This window comes from Prunus avium, chromosome 6 (genome assembly GCF_965620075.1).
Source record: "Prunus avium chromosome 6, drPruAviu1.hap1.1, whole genome shotgun sequence".
Lineage (NCBI taxonomy): Eukaryota > Viridiplantae > Streptophyta > Magnoliopsida > Rosales > Rosaceae > Prunus > Prunus avium.
Genome location: NC_142289.1, coordinates 14935044 through 14960473, shown reverse-complemented (window position 1 = coordinate 14960473; position 25430 = coordinate 14935044). Strand labels below are relative to the sequence as shown.

At 35.6% G+C, this 25430-nt stretch overlaps 3 protein-coding genes across 4 annotated transcripts in view; 2 read left to right on the top strand and 1 right to left on the bottom strand.

The window, feature by feature from the left end:
* The window catches only part of LOC148293761 (uncharacterized), a 28725-nt gene extending 22652 nt beyond the window's left edge, over positions 1 to 6073 (top strand). Inside the window, exon 2 of the mRNA XM_088255515.1 lies at positions 4455 to 6073. Within this exon, the coding sequence (XP_088111641.1) occupies positions 4480 to 5607 (1128 nt within the window). The 5' untranslated portion in view covers positions 4455 to 4479 and the 3' untranslated portion in view covers positions 5608 to 6073. The remainder of the gene's footprint in view (positions 1 to 4454) is intronic.
* A 1161-nt stretch (positions 6074 to 7234) lies between these two features.
* On the bottom strand, positions 7235 to 14224 carry LOC110773049 (GTP-binding protein-like protein). Its single transcript, XM_021977535.2, has 10 exons — positions 13998 to 14224; positions 13269 to 13322; positions 12993 to 13166; positions 12335 to 12406; positions 11418 to 11477; positions 9912 to 10021; positions 8916 to 9215; positions 8091 to 8282; positions 7752 to 7803; positions 7235 to 7629 (listed from the first exon to the last, which is right to left on the bottom strand). Exons 1-10 carry the CDS (start codon positions 14037 to 14039, stop codon positions 7579 to 7581), a joined length of 1107 nt encoding a protein of 368 aa, XP_021833227.2. The 5' UTR covers positions 14040 to 14224; the 3' UTR covers positions 7235 to 7578.
* Positions 14225 to 14644: 420 nt separating this feature from the next.
* On the top strand, positions 14645 to 23702 carry LOC110773046 (2-isopropylmalate synthase 1, chloroplastic). 2 transcript variants are annotated; one of them, XM_088254913.1, is made up of 13 exons: positions 14645 to 14785; positions 15675 to 16439; positions 17722 to 17935; positions 18029 to 18109; positions 19285 to 19377; positions 19484 to 19570; positions 19752 to 19852; positions 21380 to 21413; positions 21508 to 21582; positions 22226 to 22309; positions 22400 to 22534; positions 23110 to 23255; positions 23354 to 23702. In XM_088254913.1, exons 2-13 carry the CDS (start codon positions 15724 to 15726, stop codon positions 23484 to 23486), a joined length of 1899 nt encoding a protein of 632 aa, XP_088111039.1. In that variant the 5' UTR covers positions 14645 to 14785; positions 15675 to 15723; the 3' UTR covers positions 23487 to 23702. The 2 variants fall into 2 exon arrangements, with proteins under 2 accessions (XP_088111039.1, XP_088111040.1); XM_088254914.1 differs by lacking the exon at positions 14645 to 14785 and adding an exon at positions 14988 to 15144.
* The last annotated feature ends 1728 nt before the right edge of the window (positions 23703 to 25430 follow it).

Below are 25430 nucleotides of genomic sequence, written 5' to 3'. Positions count from 1 at the left end.
TCCTTCTCGGATGTAGAATTTGAAATAAATATGTTAAAATCCTTTGAAATAGAACACGAAAAGATAAAAAGGAATTATCTGAGTATTGAAAATATTAATAAAAGAATCTGGTTTGAAACAGCCTTTCAGGAGCATAGGCAAAATCATCTCTGGAAAGCCCATACCGCCTTTATGAAAGAAAAGAAATTCAATTGTTTCTTTTTTACGTGGTTAGATTGGTGTGCTCAGAAATATGACATTCCTGAATATAGGAGCCATATAGAGATGATAGGAAGCCCATTCTCGACTTACACTTCCAAAGATGGGAAATCAGTAAAAGCCGTACATCCACCCGAGATGGTAATTAAACAGAAAGATATGATAGCGGCTCCCTACAAAGAAACCATTTTCCTTGATGATAGCGCCAATAATTTTCGCACAGCTAGTAAAGAGGATATAGGCGCAGTTATTCAGCAGAATAATTACACCAACCTGTTTCTGCAGTCTCTAGGAAAGCAAGTCACTAGGATTGAAACGTCTGTTTCTGTAAAGGAGCAGAAATCTGACCCCGGTCCCTCAGAAACTAAAAGGATCAAGGAAATGAGTAGTCAGGTATTCTTCAAACCACCTCCCCCTTTAGATAATAAAAACTTTAAGATGGGAAGAACATTGTCAGAAGATGAAAATTTTGTTGACATCCTGGCAAAGAAATTATCAGAAGTAAAATTGTCAGATAAAGGAAAAGGTCCTCAAGTGTCGGTTCTCACTGAAGGAGAAATAGAAGACCTTGAAACGATGTTTAAGGAAGAACGACCTGAAATTAATAGGTTAACAAATGAAAAGAAATTCACTCAAACTGCTAAAACAAGAAATTACTACCCCAGACCCACTCCAGTAGATTTACAGTTTGAGGAAGATGGAATGTGGAATTCCGCTCAGTATGATGGAAGCTCCATAGTAGAATGGAATATTGATGGTCTAACGGAATATCAGATCATTAATGCAATGAAACATATGATGATGTACGCTTCAGCCTCTAAGATAAAAGGAAATGGAGATAAGAGGGTGGCTGAAGCTATCATCGCAGGCTTTGTAGGTCAATTAAAAGGATGGTGGGATTTCCACCTAAGCGACTCAGCAAGAGCCCAAATCCTGAACGCCCAGGTGGCTATTGGTCAGCAGAATGTACAAGACCCAGTAACTGGATTAATCAAAAGTGAAAACATTTACCAGGAAGATGCGGTAAATTCACTAATTTACACAATTACTCTACATTTTGTAGGAACTACAGAATTACAGCACGACAGGTCTAGAGAACTCTTAATGAACCTTAAGTGTCCTACCTTGTCCCATTTTAGGTGGTATAAGGACGTGTTTTACTCCAAGGTATTCACTAGGCAAGACTGTAATGCTGACTTTTGGAAAGAGAAATTTCTTTCAGGATTGCCACTTCTATTCGCTGAAAAGGTTAGGAATAGAATTAAAGAGAAAAATGGTGGTGTCATTCCTTATGGGTCTTACACCTATGGGGAATTGTCCTCTGAAATCTGCGCAGAAGGATTAGCTCTTTGCACAGATATGAAATTAAGAAAACAGCTTGATAAGCAAAAGGCCCTAGGAAAAAAGGAATTAGGTGACTTTTGTGAACAATTTGGTTTTGAACCAATAAAATCATATTCACATAAAACATACAAGAAGGGAAAGAAATTTGGGGGGCGTAAGACTAAAAAATACGAGAAATATAAGTCTGAACCTAAGAAGCCATATAGAACTTTCAGAAAAAGGAAATACACAGGAGATACTAGCAAAAAGGCTAGTAAAGGAAAGAAAGGAGCTGTCCCTACATGCTATAAGTGTGGAAAAGTAGGACATTATAAATCTGAGTGCAAAATGAAGGATAAAATCAGTAACCTAAGCATTAGTGAAGACCTTAAGCAACAGCTTTGCCAAATAATGCTTAATTCATCTAGTTCTGAACAAGATAGTGATGACGAACTAGCCCAACTAGAAAATGAGGAATTGTTTGAATCAGATACTGAGACTAGCTCAGGTAGCGAGGAAGAGTGCGCCTGTCAATTTAAAGATCTGAGAATATGTGTCTTAACAAAAGAAGAAAGTCTAATAGTAGTCTTAATTGATAAAATAGAAGATCCAGAAAAGAAGAGAGAAGCTTTGGAAAGTTATATCTCGCTAGCTAGAACCGGACCAAATAATCCCCAACCGGCCATAGCTAATGTAAGACAACCAGTTGAAAACTATAGTTTTAAGACTATAGTAAACAGAATGAATGATAAAATTCATAAAAAGGAACCTACGCTCAACGACCTTCAGTGCGAAGTCCATGATGTGAAAGAAGAACTTAGAGAGTTAAAAAATAGGGTTAGAGTTTTAGAACTCTATCGTCCTTTTTCAGAAAAAGATACAGAAGAAAAATCTGAGCAATTAGAATTCGAAAACCTAATGGAAGAATTTCAAGAGAAAATAGAACCTGTAACAAGAGAAACCCTACAGGAAGAACAAGTTAATACTATGAGATTCATTAATAGCATAGATAAGGTAATATCACAAAAATGGTATGCAATGATAACTATTGTTATTAATAAAACCTACAAGTTTACTGTTGAAGGGCTGATAGACACTGGAGCCGATCTTAATTGTATAAATGAAGGTGTTGTACCAACGAGGTATTTTCAGAAAACTACCCAAGTCCTACACACAGCAGTCAATAGTCAAAGGATGGGGATTCAGTTTAAATTATCTAATGCTGCTGTACTTAATCAGGGAATTTGCTTTGAAACCCCTTTTGTCTTGGTGAAAGGATTAAACCAGTCCCTGATATTAGGAACCCCTTTCATTAATATGCTTTATCCTTTCTCTGTTTCTGAAGAGGGAATAAGAACTGAGGTAGAGGGTCAACCTATAGTCTTTAGGTTCTCTCAACCACCCAAGCATAAGTATATTAATGAAATTCAAGAAAAGATAAAGAAAAAAGAAAGTTATCTATATCACCTGAAAGAAGAATTGCAGTACAAAAGAATAGAGGAACAACTGCAAGACAATAGGGTAAAAGAAAAGGTAGAAGAAGTCCAAAAGATGTTTGAAAATCAAGTTTGTGCCGAAATACCCAATGCTTTTTGGAATAGGAAAAGACACATAGTGGAATTGCCGTATGAGCCTGATTTTGATGAAAAGAAAATCCCAACCAAAGCTAGGCCAATTCAAATGAATGCTAGGCTAATGGAAATTTGTAAATCTGAAATTCAAGATTTATTAGGGAAAAAGTTAATTAGGAAAAGCTCATCTCCCTGGAGCTGTTCTGCCTTCTATGTAGAAAACGCAGCAGAATTAGAAAGAGGGGTACCTAGATTGGTGATAAACTACAAACCTCTTAATAAAGCCTTAAAATGGGTTAGATATCCAATTCCTAATAAAAGGACCTTTTGGATAGATTGAATAAGGCAGTAATTTTTTCTAAATTTGATATGAAATCGGGATATTGGCAAATTCAAATTGCGGAAAAAGACAGGTACAAAACAGCCTTTAATGTCCCCTTCGGACATTACGAATGGAATGTTTTACCGTTTGGTCTAAAAAATGCTCCCTCTGAGTTTCAAAATATTATGAATGATATATTTAATCCTTACACAGCTTTCACCATTGTTTATATTGATGATGTTTTGGTTTATTCTAATTCTTTAGAACAACACTTTAAACATCTGAATATCTTTTTGAGAGTTGTGAAGCATGCAGGATTAGTGGTTTCGGCAAAGAAAATGAAATTATTTTCTTCAAAGATTCGTTTTTTGGGACACAATATTAATAAGGGACTGATAGTTCCTATTGATCGAGCAATATCCTTTGCTGAAAAATTCCCTGATGAGATAAGGGACAAGCAACAGTTACAAAGGTTCTTAGGAAGTCTTAATTATATAAAAGATTTTTATAAAGATTTGGCTCAAGATTCAAAATTGTTATACCAAAGGTTGAAAAAGAACCCAACTCCCTGGTCAGAAGAACACACTAAAGCGGTAAGAAGGTTGAAAATTAAAGTCAAAGAACTTCCTTGCTTAGCCTTAGCCAACCCCGAAGCCTTTAAAATAGTAGAAACAGATGCTTCAGAAATCGGGTATGGAGGAATCCTAAAACAGAAGGTCAATAATTCAGAGCAACTGGTTAGATTCACTTCTGGAGTTTGGAAACCGGCTCAAAAGAATTATTCTACTGTTAAGAAAGAAATGCTAGCCATAGTCCATGCTGTTTCTAAATTCGAGAGTGATCTTTTAAATAAAAAATTCCTAATAAGAGTGGATTGCAAGGCTGCAAAAGACATTCTTTTTAAAGATGTAAAAAATTTAGCATCAAAACAAATTTTCGCAAGATGGCAAGGAATACTATCTGCTTTCGATTTTGATATTGAATTTATTAAAGGTGAAACTAATGCGCTCCCTGATTTCTTAACTCGAGAATTTTTGCAGGGTGCGAACCAGGAGTTCCGGACAAATGACTCCAAGTAGGAGCTCTTCAGGAGCTCTTGCTAGGTCTTCCCCGACTGATCCAAAGCCCTTGATGACTTCTTCTCCATATAATAAGGGTAAGGAGAAGCAGATTGCTGAAAATCCATTCCGTGAGTATATGAATATGTCTGTAGCAATTATTGAAATGAATGATCTGGACAAACATCCGAATTTTCTAGCTGAAAAATATTTAAGGGATAACCTTCCTCCCTTAAATAAGCCCCGTCTATTCTATGAAACTCTCCTAATTGAAACTAAATCTGTTAATATAGTTCATCGTCATAGAGGTGAAAATACCAACACAATAGCCTTTTCCAAAATCCAAATTCTAAATGTTATTTCCTTGGAAGAATGGGGTCCTAGCCCTGAAAGGGCTAAAAGATTTATCCATCCTGAAATTAGGCCATATTCATATAATTTCTGGGATTATAAAAAAGCATGGGAATATGTCTTATGTTTTCAAAATCAAAACTATTCTCATACTTGGTTCATCCAATTTAAGCTTCGGGCTCTGAAAGAACTCCCAAATTGGTTCAAGAGCTTTTTCCTTATCTGGGGTCCTACTATGGAATACCTTCCTCCTGAAATTAAGGAGTCTTTTCAAATGAAATTTTGTAAATGGAATAAGAATCATCCTGATCAAAGGACTTTGTTCATGTGGTTCATGATAATGTATGAGCTACCTTGGATATTAAAATGGGAATATGTCATCTCGGAAGACATTGATGAAGAATGGACCTATATTCCTAACTTAGTCCGAAGCATCTTAATTCGTTGGTGGGACAAATTCACAAGAGACCACTTAGTTCCTGTCAAGATTACCCCAGCAATTATTCCCTCCTTTGATCCTGTTGCTGCTCAGCCTTTGGTCACTTCTTCTGCCAGTCTAAGTGTTTCGCAAAGGCTACAGATGCTGATAGATCAGCCAGGCTCTTCTTCATCAAAAGAAGATTTGAAAAAGAAATTCCTCGAGATCCTGGATTTAGATGACGAGTCGATGGCATCAGCTTCCGCCACTCAACCTGAAGATGAGGTGGCCCCTTTTGCTAATGAAGACATGCTTGACCACTTTCATCCAGATCTCCATTCGAATCTTTATGGTGGGCCTAAGTAATATTATGTCTGATAAGAAGACAATTTGTGTTTACTGTAATTTGTGATAAAGCTTTTTACGTTTTTCTGGTAAAAGCAAGACGTTCCTGCTTTTACTCTGTTTTTATTTGCTTTTGTAAGAGTCTGCCTTTTTCCTTTTTTGGCCGTTTGCGTGAACGTTCGGACAGAATCATTAAAGTGAAGATGCCGCTCTACTGTAGGCTGCTTTGTGATCTTCTGCCTCTAATTGACACGTCAACAGCCAGGAGGCTTTAAATGAAGGGCTTCTCCTCCTTTGCGAAGCACCGAAAAAGATCGCCTCTCAAGCAGAAAATAAACTTTGTGTTTTGAGTGTTTTGGAGTGTTTTTGAGTGTTTTCAAGTGCTGCTTCTGCGAAGCTTCTGTTAAGCACTACTGCTTTCCCTGCTTCTATGTAAGTTTGTTGAATATTAATGATACTACGTTTGATATCGTATTTAATTTCTCTATATTATTATCCTTGGTTTTGGCTTTGTATGTTTGAATTCCTCATAATAATTATGTTTATTCTCTACGTCTCTACACTACCTTCCGCTCGAAAGCTTAAAATTGATTGAGAAAAATTTTGCTCTTAAGAGTCTGGGCCAGTACCTGGTATGTCGTCGAGGATAATTGTAAATTTACTTATTAGACAATGCTATTAATATTCAAAGTTTGAAATATTTTTTGTTTGATTATATATTGGTTGAATTTTTTTAAGCCCCCAGATGAACGAAAGTCTGGGTCCGCCACTGTCTACACTGCATCTGTCTCCCTCCCTTCTTGGGCCATACTTAGGTCTAAAATGGTTGAACTAGTTGATGACCATAGCTAATTCTAGTTTTGGATTAGAATAAGATAAGTCATAGTAAGTTGATCATTGAACCAATTACTTTCGCTTGGAACTGTAAAATTTGGCATTGTATGAAAAACAGTTGATTAGACACATTTGGAAAGTAATATTGAAAATTTGGATATTATAAAGGCTCTTTATCACAAAATGTCTCCGAAGTTCACTAGAAAATAAATTACGATAATTAAAAGTTTCTTAACAAATGATGCAATTAAGTATTCTAGACGAACCTCTGATGGTGAAAATCCATGTTTTTAACTCAATCTGTTAACGTTTGTTACAACTTCAAGTGATAATGAAGTTGAAGTTGTAATATAGACAATTTCATAAAGACATCCAAAATGCAAAGGATACCAACTATTGGATGGATATGTTGTCGAATCATTATTTCTTATTATTTTAAGTCCATTGATCTTCTGGCACGTAAATAACTTTCATTTTTTTTCGGGGTCCTGACTCAGCTTGGTGTGTTGAAATGCTTTTTCCCTTTTTATTTATTTAATATTTCGTTCCCTTTATGCCCTTGGAATAGGGTAAGTAAGAAATCGGAATTAGATCAACTTGATCCCCTAATTGATTCAATTCGTAGTTTTGAGGGTATTGCATTACTCATTTTTAGGTGGAATCTACATTTTTTTTATATTCTTTGTGTTAGTAAAGAGGAACTGGAATAATTCCCTTTCTTGTCGTATCCATTCCGATAAGTAAACATGCCATTCAAAAATTAAGGACATGAAAAGTTAGATTTTGGATTATAACTTCAATATGCAAGTGCGAATTTAAATTCCAAGTTCTGCAGATTTCAATGCCTTACCATTAGTTCCTTCGATATATGCGACCACTCAATTTGGTAACAGATGACATTCCTAATACAAGCTAAACAAAAGTTGAGATGACCAAAAATTAGCTTTACCAAAAATACCTGCGTTATGATGTTTAAATATCAAGCTGCCTCAAGTTCTGCCTATCCTTAAGAAAGCAGGACAATAGAGAATGAGTGCTGTATGGTCTACAAAGTACAATCGACTGAGAGCTGGGGAGAAAAGCCTTATCTCGAAAGCTTTAGTCTTGTAAATGACATCCTGATGCTAAGGTTACAAGGATTTTTGACTTCCCACCAAATCACACCTTTTTGATAATCTGAACAACATCTTCATCTTCGAGGAGATGCTCCTGTTGTGTCAAAGTAGCAAACATGCAACTTAATCAACAAATCAAATGTTCGTGAATAAGTCACAAATCAAGTAGTAGCAAATGGAAGATACGAGCATGCTGAACAGAGAATAAAAACCAACCTTGCCAACTCTTTGGGGCTTGTGTTTCGCGCTTGACCCCCAAACCAGAGCACTGCAACAGAACCTCAAAGTTAACTTTCATGAACAACGATGGGGAAATAAGCTCAAAAGAAACAATGAGGCATACAACAGTGCTTCAGAACAAGTCTCAAGTATAGAAATCACATGGTATTATACGTAATCTGGTCCACACAAAAGTTGAAGCCTATATCCACTTTAAAGCTCTACTTTTCTACAGATGTTAAAACAAGTGCCACAAGTACCTTTTTCTGTTGTCGGACTACATGTTATCATTTCCAAACAAAAAAAAAATTAAGAAAATTTAGAAGAGGTACTTACTACTTAAATTGTTTAATAAAATCTTTATGAATTCGTTCACAGAAATCCTCAACCGTTCTTGTCTTAGACGACAGAATCACAGGATCTTCATAGTCTGGATTCATCCCTTTAGGTTTTGTATATATGCGAGTTAAATTAAGATACTCCCATATTTTCTCCAGCAAACCATCGAGATTCCATTCCAGGTGAGCACTGCAGATCAGTCATGGAAAATTACACAATTAAAGTTAAAAAACTACTACACAGTAATTTCAGAAATGTGAACTAACCAAACAATACCAGAAAATGGTGAAAAGTTACGAGAAACAAACAGCAGCAATATAGTAACAAACAATGCCGCGGAAAAACAAATCCAAAGAATGACGCATAGGTGCTACACAATCCAAGTCCAATTGGATCAATGACTGCAAGCTGTATGCTATTTATTTGAATTTGTAAAATACCTTATTCCTTATGTCATGCTTTGTACAACTGCATAATGTTTGCACACTAAGCCTGATGCTTAATTAATCTTATATTGAAAACTACAACGCTTCTTAATTTGTAGATACTTTAAATGCAATGTTTTTTTTATAGAAAATTATAATATTTAATGCATTGTTGAAAATGTCCACTGGCAGTAATGTTTTGGCACTAGTCAAATTCCTCTAACAGGCTTTTAATATTTTTAATTAGAGTTTCCAGCATGTTATATCTCAATCATAATACAGAGGTTCAAGCTCTTGAAGGGGAGATAGAACATCCAAAAATTTCAAATACTCCTACTAAGGTGTTGCAACAATAATCTGCTATGAAATTATAATTTCGGTCATAAATAAGAATTACCTGACTGGACAGTAGTGAGGAAGTTTATCCAAAATCTCAAGCTCTTCAAGTGTAATCTGATCAATCTTGTTCACAACATAGATGCAAGGCATATATATCCTACTGCCTTCAATTACATCTATGAGGTCATCAGCAGTTGCATCAAACCTAAGAGTGATGTCAGCATTGTGAATTCTGTATTCGCTACATATTGCCTTCACAGTATCAAGATCCAGATGTGTGTTGGTAACTGTTGACGTGAAATTAATCCCACCCTTATCTTTCTTCCTGAAGGTCAGGTTAGGTGGTTCCTTGTTTAACCTGCTCAGAGTAAGCATGTATCCATTATAAGAAGTACAAACTATCTAGGATGAGAATGTATGAGTAAAGTCTCCAGATAGTGTGTGGCAAAGATTACATACATATAAATCTAGATGCACACACATACAAACATTTTTATGCATCTGTGTGTGTATGTACTAAAAATAAATTGTACCAAGTATGGAACATGGTGTTTACTGCAAAAGAAAATAGGTAATTGAAATATTCCATATTTGGCAATAACAGAGAGCTGAACAGCTTCCACTGTTAAACAAAAAAGAAAAGCACTGAAGAAGCAGTGTACATTACTAAACCATTTGAAGAGATCTGAGTTTCAAATCCAGACAGGTCTGTACCAGCTAATTCAACACTACATCATCCACACGAAATATGCACCCTAGGATGTAATTCCCAGGAAGATTTCATACAAGAAATTAGAAAATATACACACACACACACACACACACATATTGGTCAACCAATATTTCAAACTTGAAAAAAAAAGTTTATACGATGTAAATGAAATGTACAGGTACAACCAAATTAAAAGATCATTCGATCATCTGATGTTTCATATGGCATAATAGCATTGACCAATGCATAAGATCTGATAAATCATATAACACACAGTTAACACTACAACAACAAAATAACAAACATATGCAGACCAGATACAGAGTTAACCACATAGATTACCTTATGCCAAATCCCTCAAGCTCTTTCTCAATTAGACGCTTGTGAGTTATTGGCTTTATTGCATCAAGAACAATTAAAATGCAATTGCATGTCCTAGCAGTGCTGATAACCTGGATGACATGAAAGTTCAATAAGCTGAAAAGCAAACCCAGAAAAGAAAAAGCGCAGAGACAAACCCAGGAAGGAAAAAACAACTCATTTTCTGTATTCCGAACAGTCTCTGCCATATCTCAAGCCTTGATTGGTATAACGCATCACACAAATCATATCAATACCATTCATACCCAAAAGGGAAAAATATCTCAAGCATCTTTTACTACTAGAAAAGGTGCAAAATATACAAGGTCGGTCTTTTGCAAAAGTATGTTATAAAATGTCTTTATAAACTTCCATGACCAAAAACCATTGGACTAGTTGGCAATATGTAAGGAGACAATACCGGTCATTTGTTTATTCAGCAATTGTTTGGTCTATCCATCTAACCCCATACAGTATTTAAAAAATTGCATGGAAAACTGAGCCGCTGAGGGTATAGGAGCATCTATACATTATCAAACACTCGTTCATGTCCTTGCCCAGCAGCCTGTATAATATAACCTAGTTTTCATGGAGTTGGCGGGGTATTGACATGTCTGAACATTGTACGACATGCTTGCCCAGTTTTATGTTCAGCTGCAAGCATGTCAAAAACATGGCCTCTACGTAGACCTATAGTTTAACTCAAGACAGTCAGTAGTAACATTCTCCAGGACCTAAGAGAAGATATGCAGGGGATTGTAAATTCCCATGCTCTAACATGTTTGTCACATTCATGTCCAGTAGTAAGCATGTAAAACAAACATGCCACTGTGATGGTGTAAAATACCCGTCTTGCACAAGAGTTATTGCCCATTTAAACATGAACAAAAAATCTCGAAAAGATAATGCTGGAGAATCTGCACATCCTATCAGATAAGCATGTAACTTGTAAAATCTATTTTCTAGCCAAATATAAAATTTCATTGACCAACCATGAAGTTTATAAAAGGCTCCTAATTGGAGAAATCAAATTGAATATGTAATTTGGATATGAGATCATTGCTTGGAAAAAGGCCTGACGGAACAGAAAGAGAACAGGAAACTGAAAAAAGAGAGAGGAGAGGGGAGAGGGGAGAGGGGAGAGGTAGAGGAGAAAGAGGTGAGTGAAGTTAGGGAGGGATGAAGGAAAATACAAAAGATGATGTTTAAGATATAATTAAAAACTACAAACAGTTATAATGGTTCTAGTTTTAGTTTTTAGTTTCAAATCTTTCAAACTTTGTCACCTCTCTCGTCTCTATTCTCTTTCTCATTTCACTCTTGGTAGTTAAAAAAAGAAAAAGAGAGAGAGACATTATCAAATCGGTGCTGAGATTTAACAGCAGAATGCAGATATCAAAAACAAAAATGAGTATATGAAATACGTGCATTGAAATAAATCCTCAGCATGCTACGGTAGCACAATGTGGAACAAATATCACACATTACCTGTCTTCCTCTACCCTTTCCATCCTTAGCACCCTCAATAATTCCAGGTAGATCTAACAACTGCAAATTAAAGTATGAAATTCAAAAGTTAAAGAATCAAAACTGACAATAAGGGAAACAAATGAACCAGTCTCGACAAGTGAAAATTTGGTATCATGTTTTGGAAGCACATCTTCCATAAAATCCAGTACAGCCATTTTGAATAAAACTAAAACATTAAGGCCATGTTTTGACACAGCACATGTAGTTACCCTAATTTATATACGTATCCCTCCATCTCATGCATAAGTTCAAAATGATGGCTACCAGCCTATAATGGTGAAAAATGATGTGAGGCACTCAAATCATAAAGCTTATAATATGATGAAAATGACTTCCCGAAGGTAAATATGATAAAAAGAATAATTAAAAGAAGAAAAAGGTAACATTAATCTACATAAACAGCATTAACTTAATTAAGGAGTCCAGGAAATAAAGGCAGAAGAGGGAGAAAAGGAGGGTGTGGCAGGTTGGGGATTGATTCAGCAACTGGTCTTTTATCTTTACTTTTACCTAAGATGATGGTTCACCATTCATGAAACCTTTGCTTTACTTATCTACTTTTTGGAAAAATACAAATACAAAGTTTAAACACATTGAAAACATGCACATTTTATTTTCAATTGTCAAATCTCTATCAACATTACACATTCAAAAAAAGAACAGAACTGACAAAAAGACAACAAAAAGTGGAAGTTGATGACTGTGAGACAATAAAAAATTATACTATATTATTATATCTACACACGCATGCTTAGATGTATGAATTAACATATGCATGTATACACACAGCCACATTGAGATAAGAGAATTTGGTTTCTCCTTCTAAAGTATATAGCTAAATGTAACAGAGATAACAATACTGAACATTATACTACCTGAATTTTTGCACCTCGATACACAATCACACCTGGAATGCAAGTCAAGGTCGTGAATTCATAGGAAGCAACCTGTAAACAAAAACATTACATGGTCTTCAGAATATCAGGGATTTTCTTAAAATCCTAGTTGGCAACCCACAATTATTGCATGGCTGCACAATGAAGGAAGGACTAACAATAATAACATTCAGGTTTCACAAAGTAAACAAGCATTTAGGTTTTATCACATATGCAGATATCAGACACAAACACAGGAATGCTTAACACCCAAAACCCCAACGTTTTAAAGCAGAAGGTTATAAATGAAACCAAATTACAAAGGATTTCTACGCATAGTTCTAATCCGCCGATCCTAAAAGACATAAGACAATGATTAAAAAAACAAAAAAAGAACTTCAGGCAATGACATTGATTGAGGATCTCTAAATAGGGAGACCAGGCAATGAATCCCAGTAGATTGCACAGAAAATTAGAAATTTAATTTTGACCCAATATTATAGACGTGTCAACAGATTAAGCATCATAAGTAATCTCAATCAAAATCTATATGCTTCCATGCCTAACATACTTCGGCAAATAATTCTTTTTCTCTTAAAAAAAATTATTTGCCCCATACAGATTTTGTGTAGATTGAGATTAATCAACAGTTCTCTACCTCTGAGAAGGTCCCTGTTAATTTGTTCAGCAGTGTAGATTTCCCAACTGAAGGGAAACCCACCAAACCAACTCTTGCATCTCCACTTTTAGTGACATCAAAACCTTCACCCGCACCACCACCACCTTTTGATGGAGGCTCAAGTAGGTCTCTCCTGAGCTTTGCAAGTTTAGCCTAGCAACAAATGACCAAATTACATCTGGATCAGTTCTGTCAAAGGATGAAATCATAAACAGCAATTTAATGGCAAATATTACAACGAACAAGAATATTTACCTTCAGCAAGCCCAAGTGATGGGCAGTAGCCTTGTTCTTTTGAGTCCTAGCCATCTGCAAGCAATAAGAAAAAAACAAAGAACTATTAATATCCAAGTCAATAAAGGAATATGCAATATCCAGAAGCAGCACCTCAAAAACAATAACTGCATTTCAAACAGTTGATTGAGAAGTAATAAATCAAAAGCACCAAAACCTGGACCTACAGCTATTCAATAAAATCAAACTTGGACTGTTAATCATGTAGTTTTAAAAATACACAAGAAAGAAGAAAAACAGAAACAAAGATATGAAATTTTGTTTCCTAAAACTGTTATCTTCAAAATAAACAATCAGCAGAGAGCCCTCAATTTAAATTCAGTCTAAAAATCTTGGAAATCCATTAAAAGAACCAAAAGCCAAACTCAAAATTTCAATTTTTTGTTCTCGTATCTTCCTTGATTGGAGTTGAGTGGACATAGACAATTTCTAACTGTTGGAAATTAACAAATCTAAAAGACCCTAAGAATTATGACAAAAAATATGTTTCCCTCTTCTATTTACATATTGTTCGATTTTTTTTTTCTTAGCTATTAAAGCCCTAAGCATCAAAGAAATGATAAAGCTAAATTTTTTTACGCTTCCCCTCACTTTCTTTTAGTTTTCATTGACCAAATGGAAAATATAGAATGTTCTAGGGTTTTTCATTCGCAGAAAAAGTACAACAGAGATTGCAGTACAGGCAAATACCTCATCTTCGATGTCCTTAATTTTCTGCATCAAAGTCGCCATTGTTGAAGCACTTAAAGCACACTAGCTCGGAGAGGGAGTGGGAGAGCTAGAATGGAGATGTACGGAAGGGCTTGTGATCGGCCTCGGAATGATTCTGCTGAAGTGTTTTCTGTCTGGGAGAGCAAGGAGAAGAAGAGGAAGGTACCAGAAGCAAGACGGAGGAGGGGGTAGGGTAAAAGTCTATTTGAAGTTTTGAACCCATTTATTTCATAAACATACCCACTCAATTTTACTTCTTATCAGAATTACAAATTTATCCCTTATCATGTCTTTAAAAAAATTATTTATCATCCCTTATCAATTAATAATAGTTTAGAATTTTTCAGATTTATCCCTTGGATACGCACATTTCAAAGAGGACTTGAATATTCCCCTTTCCTTCCCGTACTTTATATTTATTTAGAATATCGTCTTCTCATATTAAAAAAAATCAATTTAAATGAGGTAACTATTTCTCGGCCACGAAAAAAATCTTAATTTTTTAATTAAGAAATTCACAGTCAAAGTGATCTCGACTGAAAAGAAAACAACAAAGGATCACGGTTTTTCGCCCTTCCTCCCTTCCTGATACAGCCGCCAAATGTGAATCTGAGATAGCCTGAAAGTCTTCTCACTCCACTGAGAATCTGCAGCTGAAAAAACCCTTAGACCCACAACAACAACAAACCCAGTGGCTCTAAGAAGGCTTGAACAGCACTAAAGGTCTTTTCTTCAAGAAGATTTCAGCGCTCAACTCTTCCCTACAAGTTTGTTCTTCTTCAACTTTCTCTTCTCTTCTCAAAGTTGTAATGTGTCAGCATTTGTTACAACTCTAATGCTTATTCTTCAATCTTCCTTTCATGTTCATTGACTGAGAATATTATATTCTGGTTTCTACTTTAGAAGATTAGAATTTAGGTGGTTCTTCAAATGGGTAGATTCTCTTGTCTTTTTTGGTTACATTAATAAAGAAATGGGACCACACTCCAAAGCACAGTCCAACTGACCCGTGTAGAAACACAACTCTCATATCCGGAGTTCTCTTCCTCATCTGCTCAAGCTCCCCTTTTTTCAGTCTCTCGTTTTTGCCTTTCAAATCCCTCTTCTCTTTTTCATCTTCCAATAGGTATGCTTTGATTTTGTTCTTTATATTCTCTGAACTTTTTTCCTGGTTCTTTTTGGGTTTTTTGTTGAGGTCTGCCATTTTGTTTTTCTGCACTATTTCTTTGTCTCTGGTTACTGCAATGATGTTTTCCTGGGGTTTTCGTGTCTTGTGTGTGGGGTTTGATGCATGTAAGTCTGAGGTTGGTTTGTTTTTAATCTTCAATTTTCTTTTTGGTGTCCTGTTAAGTCCCAGCCCCCAACCCACCTTGGCTCCTCCATTATTGATGTGCTGCTTAACATCTTAAGATATTTAAATCAATGTTAAAGTATTATAAAAATTGAAACTTTCAGCGTGTTTGCAGTTGATTTTCTGTGAGGAACACTTTTGCTGGTATTTGAGCTTTACAGTTCAGTACCCTTTCATATTTGCTGACATCTGTTTTATAAAACAGAGCCATTTGATTAGTATGCTTACCGTAACCATTAGGTTGAATTCAAGTACACTTACCCACAATCCCCACTAATTTGAATCTTTTCATATTTGTCTCTCAGGGTTGGTTTGTCTACTCTCTCTGTCCCCGTCTCCCTCTCCCCCTTCACCATGGCAGCTGTCTGCACACACCATCAAGTCTTACCAACACCAGCCTCCATGTCCTCGATCAACATCTCCAAGATCTCCCAAACCCAACTTCTCTTCCGCTCACATTTGCTCAACCGAAACAGGCCCACGTTTTTAACTTCCACTCCCCATCTCCACACCACCTCTAAACCCCAGTCCAAACCCCACATTCTCTGCTCCCAAAGCACTAACCCTAAGGCTGCTCGCCGCCCTGATTACATCCCCAACCGCATTTCCGATCCCAACTATGTCCGTATCTTCGACACCACTCTCCGTGATGGTGAGCAGTCCCCTGGCGCCTCCTTGACCTCCAAAGAAAAACTCGACATTGCTCGGCAGCTCGCAAAGCTTGGAGTTGACATAATCGAGGCCGGGTTCCCCGCGGCTTCCAATGATGATTTTGAGGCCGTAAAGATGATTGCGAAGGAGGTTGGGAATTCAGTTGACAAGGATGGTTATGTGCCTGTGATATGTGGGTTGTCGCGGTGCAATAAGAAAGATATTAAGAGGGCATGGGATGCCGTGGAGTGCGCCAAAAGGCCCAGGATTCATACTTTTATTGCGACCAGTGCCATTCATATGGAGTATAAGCTGAGGAAGACTAAGAAACAGGTGGTTGAGATTGCAAGGGACATGGTGAGTTATGCCAGGAGCTTGGGTTGTGATGATGTTGAGTTTAGTCCTGAAGATGCTGGGAGGTAGGTTTTTGTTTTGACTCTCTCTCTCTCTCTGTAATTTTGTGAATTTATGTATGGAATGCCTATTTGGTTGGTTTCTTAGGAAAAGAAAAACTAGAAATTTGAGTTATCTTATAAAAAGAAAACTATGGGTTACTATCTTCTGGCCTTTATGTAAATTGTATGGTGATGCCATCATTTCTGCAATTTAGTAAATTTATAATGTATTATAGTGATGAGTTATAACCTTTAAATTACTGCAATTTATATATACAGATGCACACTATATATATTACTCTGTGTGTGCTATGTTGACACTTCAGAAATTGTGCCCAACTAATTAGTACAAGTTTTCTTACATTTAAGGGTTTTGCAAGGTTGCGTTTTATATAACTGAAGTGAGAAATGGTACCCCCTTCATCGTTCACAAAAAATTATAAAATAAAGGCTTAGATAGTATATGTTTAGAAAATATCTACTGCAGATGTAGGAAACATGGATACTGACCTTGGCATTACTGGTAAGAATTTATGGTGGTATTGGCTGTTGGCCATAAGGTCAGAGCTTGTAATAGTTATATCAAGATGTCATCTAATGTTTGGTGGTACCTGATGGATCAAATCCTGTTCTGTTTTTACTTTACTGCTATCAATTAGAGGAGAAATGAAATTAATTCAAGTTTGAGGATGATGGCTAGTGGTTGTTGCTTGCCTGCAAGCTGTCAAATTGTTTCTTGAGCGAGTGAATATTTTATATGACCTAATAATTGATTCTCATGGAATCTATGTTACATGCTGTCACCTGTTCATAGGTTTATAAAGGCTGGTATTCTTTTAAGCATGACCATAATTTTAAATTTTTACTTTTGAAGTATGTTATGTATCTGACCAGCAAGGACATCAGAGTTCAGTTGGCCTTCCTTCTTGTTTTCTGGTCAAATAATGAGAATGTGGAAAGTGTTCCGATGCTCAAGAGCAAACTGTACGTAATTATCTGGGGGAGGATAGGCACCATTTTCAACTCCTCCATTCACTTAGGCCATATAGTTTTCTTTACTTTTGTAAAATTTGTACTTGTTCCACATGTAAACTCGTCATTAATATATTCCCTTTCATATGGATATCTTTCTATTAATTTGATTGTATATTTTTTATTGTGACTTGCTATTTGAGCCTATTTGTCCATATCATGATTTGTAAACTTCTTTCAGTCCTTTCAATTATCGATTTCTATTTAATCCATTTCATTTTCTTTTGTTTTTAATAATAAATGTCTTTTGTTTTCTTGGCCCAAACCCTACCAGATCCGATAGGGAATTTTTGTACCAGATTTTGGGTGAAGTTATAAAGGCTGGAGCAACAACTCTGAACATTCCTGACACTGTGGGTTATAACGTGCCAAGTGAATATAGTCAGTTGATTTCTGACATAAAATCGAATACCCCTGGAATTGAGAATGTTATCATTTCGACTCACTGCCAAAATGATCTTGGGCTTTCTACTGCCAATACTATAGCGGTATGCTATGTTTTGCTAATTTTTTTGGTTTTGTTTTGGTAGGTGTGTAGTTAATGAAAACATGCACTCACATCTTATGTCATCCATGTTCAGGGGGCAAGTGCAGGTGCTAGGCAACTGGAAGTAACAATCAATGGCATTGGTGAAAGGGCTGGGAATGCTTCATTAGAGGAGGTGAGGGTTTACTTCTGCAGCCACATAAGATTGCATACTTTCAAGTTTATTTTGTGCAATTTCGAATGTGAAAAAAGCAAAATTTCAGAATAAGTCCTTTTTATGAGCCTGATTTCGAATCAATCCAGTTTGATATTATGTTATCTGCAAGAAAATAACACCTCGAAGATGTCTGGCTATGAGATAAATTCTCGCCTATTCCATTGAGTTGTTTCTATTTGTGGACTGATGATCTGTTATCAGCATAACTACTTTTGCTAGTTTTTGAAATACAGTAATGCTTCAAGTCTTCAATGCTTTAGAGTGTCATTTGTCATGATACCTGCATCTGTTCTTTTATGTATTTCCAGCCTCAAACTCATATGACTCTTTTTGTGTCATCTTTTCAAGGCCCTAGACCCTCTTACCTCCCTAACGTTTTTGCCACCAGATGCTTTGTGGTTTGTCTCAAATTTCTTTTTTGCCACTTTGCCTGAATTCCATGCAACCTGAAACTAACTAAGCGTCCCGCAACCAGATAGCTATCTGAGTTGCAAGCCCTTTAAACATTTTGTACGAGCATCTACAAGTATAGAAATGATACTTCAAGGATTTGCTAATAACAATATTTTTCTAAGGAGATGTGTTCTGGATTCAATATTGGAGACTATGCTTTTAAATCGTTTAGTCCTTTTCTATGCTAAAAGGGCTCATATTGTGATAGATCCAGTATGCATCAATCAGTGACTGATAATATTGGAAACTTATGTTTCCATGATTTCATTTTGATATTTTGGTTTAAGTTACGAAGATTCTGTTATGTATTCTGAAATATTACAGAGTTATTCATATCATATATGGATACAGTTTGGATAAGTCTTCTGAAGTTTTGCTGCTACATATTTCTAGCCTCTTAGGAGTTTCTCAACCATTTGGTCACCAAACTGTATTCAGAAATTCTATGATTATTTTGTTCCTTTCCCATGTATACTGGTATCAAAACTATTGGTTCTGTGTCATTGGCATTCTTCGTTAGGAAATGAAACTGAAGCTAAAAAATTCTTTCCAAATATGTTTTATTTTCATTTTTCTGTATTGTATCACTCAATTCTTAAAGCTTCCTCTGCAGGTGTTACTCTTCACATTATTTCTTCTTGTTTTCCTTTAAATGACATTTTTAACTGAATAACATGCAGGTTGTCATGACCTTAGATTGTCGTGGGGATCATGTGCTTGGGGGGCTTTATACCGGGATCAATGCTCGGCATATCTATATAACAAGCAAGATGGTATCTTTTGTTTTGTTTAACTTCTTTTGGAACTTCAACCTGTTATTCCTTCATTACCATAAGTCCTTTTGAATGGCATTTCTTACTCAATATTTTGATTGTTTAGGTCGAAGAGTATACTGGGTTGCATGTGCAGCCACACAAGGCTATTGTTGGAGCTAATGCTTTTGCACATGAAAGTGGTATCCATCAGGTTGCTGTCATTTAAGTTCCAGCTGAAAGGATATATTCTATTTGTTGGCTTATCATTTAAATTACTCATATTGCTTGTTCACTCATTTCAATTTTAAAAGTCTTTGCTAATTTCCATATTTTCAGTTGGTTATGCATTGAATTTGTTAATATGTATTTGTAAAAGTCTTTCTGATCTATAGGATGGAATGCTCAAGCACAAAGGTACATATGAAATTATATCTCCTGAAGATATTGGGTATGAACGGTCCAATGAAGCTGGTATTGTCCTCGGGAAACTTAGGTATAATGTCTTTTATTATGGTAATTCTAAGTTGTGGGATGAATTTTTTTTTTTCCTGTGTGGTTTCTTGTGTTGCTGAAAATGACATGCAGAAAAATAAGAGCTCCATCCTCCTATAGAATGATTAATAAGCATTTTATTGAGGAATAATTTATTAATTTCCGCATGCTTGGTGGCTGAGGTGTGAACTGAATCTTGAGAATTGTATTTGCTATCCCTAGCGTAAGTGAGCCATGGTTTGTGAAGCTGGCTATCACATTGTTGATATAGTGAGGCTGATTATAAACAGGCAATGATGTTCATATTAGAGCATCCCTCTCAGTGACTAGTTCCCTTAAGCATGTTTATGAGTGCAGAGACCAATTTAATTGTTTTTACCATGATCTCACAAGAAGTTATGCTGTTATTTTTCACTTTTACATTTTCATTGTTGTTCTTCCTGTAGAGCTTAATGATTTGGTTTAGATAGTCACAATTGAATTTACCAATCTTCGGCTCTATTTTATTTTGCAGATTTGATTGTTCTTTAACTTTTGGCTTTCAAAATCATGTTCAATTTTTCTGTTTCGTTGTACTTTTTTGTTTTTAAACAAATTGTCTACCATGCACAAATAGGATGACCTAAACCTCTTGCTTCGTCTCTTCTGGCTTGTGAGTTGCAACTAGTTAGTTCTTTCAAGTTAAGTTTCCAACAAGTTAAATTTCTTTCGAATTTTTCTTTTCTTTATATTCTTTTTTTTTTCTTTGCTATTTGCTATAAAGGGGATACGATGCAATGCATATGCATGATTCCATACACATTCCCATCCCCCTTACGATGCAATTCTTTTTTTTTCTTTGTTTTTTCCTTCTAGATCTTTGATTAAAGACAAAATGAAAATTGTTACCAAAAAGAGGTGCTAAGTCTTTTGGTTTTTATTTTCAATTCTTAAAAAGGACTTGGGACCTCCAGCTTCCAACTACTTTTGTTTCAGTTTTCAGCGACATTCAGATGAATACAATTGTATTCAGATTTTTTAACCTGGGGTTGGGGGAAGGATCTGGCATAACAGGTAAAGATGACACACAGACAGCCCATGCCAAACCTGTTTGAGTAGTTGCGATTTGGTAGATTGTTAAATTTGATTGTTAATCGTCAAATACAAGTTTGTGGATGTAGTCTGCATGTTCTTTTAAATGTTAGTTGTCATTTTGTGCTAATCAACCTGACTCGATTCAAATTTAATATCCTCTTAACTTGCTGTTCTTGTAATTTGTTTGGGAATGAGCTCATTAATAATCTTAAAGCCCTTGCCATTTGTTCAATAAGATAAAAGGCACCATTTGGATTTCCGTTGTTTGACTTAAAAATGTATGATACTTCCCAATTTTAAAAAAAAAAAAGTATGGTACTTAAGTGTTCTTTGTTTTTTTTTTTTTTTTGGAATTTACTTATTATTTTTAAGTGTGTATTACACTTTCACTCCCTCCAAATAGTGATTTTTTTTTTGGTGTTGCTCTTTTTCTGTGTGTAATTTTCTTTTGTAGTGGACGCCATGCTTTGAAAAAGCGACTTGAAGAGGTACACAATGATTTTCATTTTTTGCAAGGTGTATCAATTGAATTTGGTTTCTTCTCTCCTGCATTTCCCTTATGCTCTTCTTTGGTCTTGTTAGCTTGGTTATGAACTTGCTGATGATCAACTTGAGACTATATTCTGGCGTTTCAAAGCAATAGCCGACCAGAAAAAGGTAAATTGAAAGGTGTAATATTCTCCCTCTGTATACTCCATGGGTATGATTCCCTTGTCAAATTCTAGGATGAGAAGGCTTACCTGAGTTTCCACTGATACAATAATAAACCAAAGCGAAGCCACCCTAACCAAGGTGGGTGCTGCCCATAAACTAAAATATTAGCCAATATTTTGGTATATCGGCCAACGGTTTAAACATTGGTGAAACCTCAATGGAATTATAGATTTCTTTTTCTTTGCTTTTCCCCCCCACTTATTATATCTTACGGGAACACCATTAAGACATTAACCTTGTTGGATAGGCATTTGTATTTCATTGTGCAAATAGAAAGTGAGGCTATCAGATGAGTTATTGTATCTCCTGGGTTTCTCTTTTGTTGACGTATAGTAAAAGTTTAATTTGAAGAACAAAACTCTGAAACATTGGAATCTAAAAAGAAACCATCCAGTTGATACCATCTACTACTTCACATATGATTACAGGTCGAACCAAAACAAAATACTTTTTCTTAGAGGATCCATTTTTTACTTCTGCAAAACTGAATGAACTCCGGAACATGTCTATATTTTAACATATTTATATTTTTGTTTTGATTCTGATATTCTTGTTTGCACTCTTATTTTAATTGTTTGTGACACAGAGAGTAACCGATGCCGATCTCAGAGCATTAGTGTCGGATGAAGTTTTTCAGCCAGAAGTTGTCTGGAAGCTTCATGATTTACAGGTTTGTCAATATAGTTTTCAACCTTGTTCATTTTCTGATCCTCTAAAGTTTTAAGAAATAATCTCCAATTTACCTGGATTGGATTCTCAGGTTACCTGTGGAACTCTTGGTCTTTCCACAGCAACTGTTAAATTATTCGATGCTGATGGGAGAGAACATGTGGCATGTGCAGTTGGAACAGGTCCAGTGGATTCAGCTTACAAGGCTGTTGATCTCATTGTAAAGGTGCAATAAGAAAATTTGCATCTTTCAATTATATTTACATTTGCATTTTACACTTGTACTGCTTTTAGGTTAGATTCACTTAATATTTTTAGGGTATTTATTTAGCATCTTTAGGGTTTCTGGGTTTCCCTTTTTAAAGTATTATATTTTTTTCATCATGTAGTCGTCTTTGTAGCATGTAGCCTTCTTTCTTTCGGTCAATGGAATAAGAGTCATAGTTTGCAATCAGTTTTCTTCTTTTTCTTTAATTTGTTAAGAGTTAGTTGGTAAGAGTCTTACCGTAAGACTGATAATAATGGAACCTTGGGAATCTATAGTGTGCTGTTGAAGGCTATTTTCAGAGTTGACATGCATGCTCCGATGAGTTTATTGTGTTCAGAGGATTTATGTCAACTAAGATGAATGATGGATGATGACCATTGTAGTACTTTTTGTTTGAAATATTTTTAATGCCCGACTGTTCTGGTTTTTGTTTTTTGTTTTTTGTTTTTTTGAGAAATTGTCATACTGTTCTTTATATTGGGAAACAACATTATTTGCGTGTGTTGTAAGAAGTTGGCCTCTCCCTCTAGCAGGAACCGGTAACACTCCTTGAGTACTCTATGAATGCTGTCACAGAAGGAATTGATGCAATAGCAACTACTCGTGTTTTGATCCGAGGGGAAAACAGTCATATAACTACTCATGCTCTCACCGGAGAAACAGTTCAACGGACATTCAGGTGCGGTGTCTAAAAGTTTGTTTGTTTTCAAGTTTGCATATTTTCATTTACTTGCATGTTAACAGTATGGAAATCTCTATTTTGTCTTCTGGTGCCAGTGGAATTGGGGCAGGAGTGGATATTGTTGTGTCTAGCGTGAAGGCCTACGTTGGTGCATTGAATAAGATGTTAGGTTTTAAGGAAAGTTCCCCGACAAAGGTTCCCGTAGAACGAACCCCAGTGTCTGCATGAAATGGGGTGGAGCAATTCGCGTGCGATATATAAGCTCTCAAATCATTATTCCATTTGATTTCTTGCTTTTTGTACAAAGGTGTCGAGAAATTTAGGGACGACCCAGATTGGCTCTCTTGTGTGTGCACAAGTTTTGGAAATGGAATTGTTCATAACCTGTAATTGAATTTTGGGTGCACTTTATTATGAATTTTATAATTGAATTTTGTGTGTTGAGAGTGTTATTGTGCGGCTGAGAAAGCCGAAGTAGAAAGTCTGACTAAATACAATTGAAATCGCTTCCTAATCATAAGATTGTTTAGGTTGATTAAGTCATAATTTCTTGAGTTTTTATGTGCATTGTAAATCAATATATTGAAATTGAGGGGGCATTATAATTTTTAATGCTTTGCCAATCCCCAAAACATAGATATTGATGTTGACAAAGAAATCATATTGAAGTGAGAAAATTCTAATATACTTTCAAGTATCAATACATCAAACTTTGAAGGGTTGGATTACAATATTTTAATCTGACCGTCCAGAATAATTATTGGTTCCAAAAGCAGTTTCAATGTCCTTAATATCTCAATTATTTTCATCTTCTTCCTTCCTCTTTTTTCTATTTTGTTCAACTTCTTCATTCTTCACTTCCTCTATTTCCAAATTTCTACAGCCCAAACAAATTCAATCCAAAATTTCAATTTTACACATATGACAATATCTAGAATGGGAGGGGATAGGGCCTGATAGTTATCAAACAGAGACAAGAAAAATAAACAATGAAGAGAGAAACCAAAAATAACAATTCATTTCTATTGGCAATTTAAGTACAGAGAATTGAGAAGTCTAACCTCTTAGAAGGGGAAGGGGAAGGGTTTTTGGATTGAGAATGGAATTTGGGGCAAGAAAAGGGGGTGTGGCGGTTTGGTTGATGGGCTGGGCGGTGGCGGCAGTTGTTTTGGTCGGGCAATGGTAGGTGAAGTCTTCTACTAATTTTAATCTTTTTAATTGGATTTATTAATCAATTTAAGTTTTTTTTTTTTTTAAAAAGATTTTAATGCTTTATTAATACTAGCTTCTTTGTATATGCTCGCGTGTGCCAATTGATTTTCTTTTTATAATTGTATTTTTTCAATGTATGAAGAAATTCTAACTTTAAATCATTTTTAAAACATAGAATGCGGCATTAAAAAAATTACCCCAGTTTGCTGGATGACAATTTATGTAGTAGTAGCACCATTGTTAATCATTTTGAACGATATGTTTGGCCATTCTCGTCATCTTCTAAAAATATATGTTGGCAGTTTTTGTCTGTCCCGCCACGTTTTTCCAAACAAGAAAACAAAAACCAAAAAGAAAAAGAAAAACAGAAATTAGTATATAAATACTGTACTATTGTTTGTAGGAAGGTTGAAACGTGAGTAGCGATGTGGACCGATAGCTCAGGGGAGGTGTCGTGTAAATTGTTGAAACGGACGATAAAGATTACATATGGGGGATTGTGTACAGCGGAGAGATACACGGCTCATATTCCATTTGAGGTTTTTTATAATTTCAACCTTTATTTTTGGTATATTAGTGAAGCTCCCTAATATTTATTAATAAAACAGAACAAGTACAAAGTCACAAAGTGACGAAATGGATACAAGAAAGAAAATAACCTCAATTTAGTTTTAAATCTATTATTAAACTGCATAACTTTTCTAGTTCAAGAAAATAATAGTAAACTTTTGTAATTATACTTTTTTTAGGGACCTTTTCTATTGAGAGGGGCGATAGTATATTAAACTCACACATACTACATAGATGTTTGGACTCGAACCCATAATCTTGTCTGAGGGAGTAAATACTCCAAACCACTACACTAGAGGGTCTTTTGCAATTATACTTCTTTTTTGTGCATGGCTAATTTACAATTTTGATTTTAAATTGCAATCAAGTCTTAAGTCGTAAACTATGTCC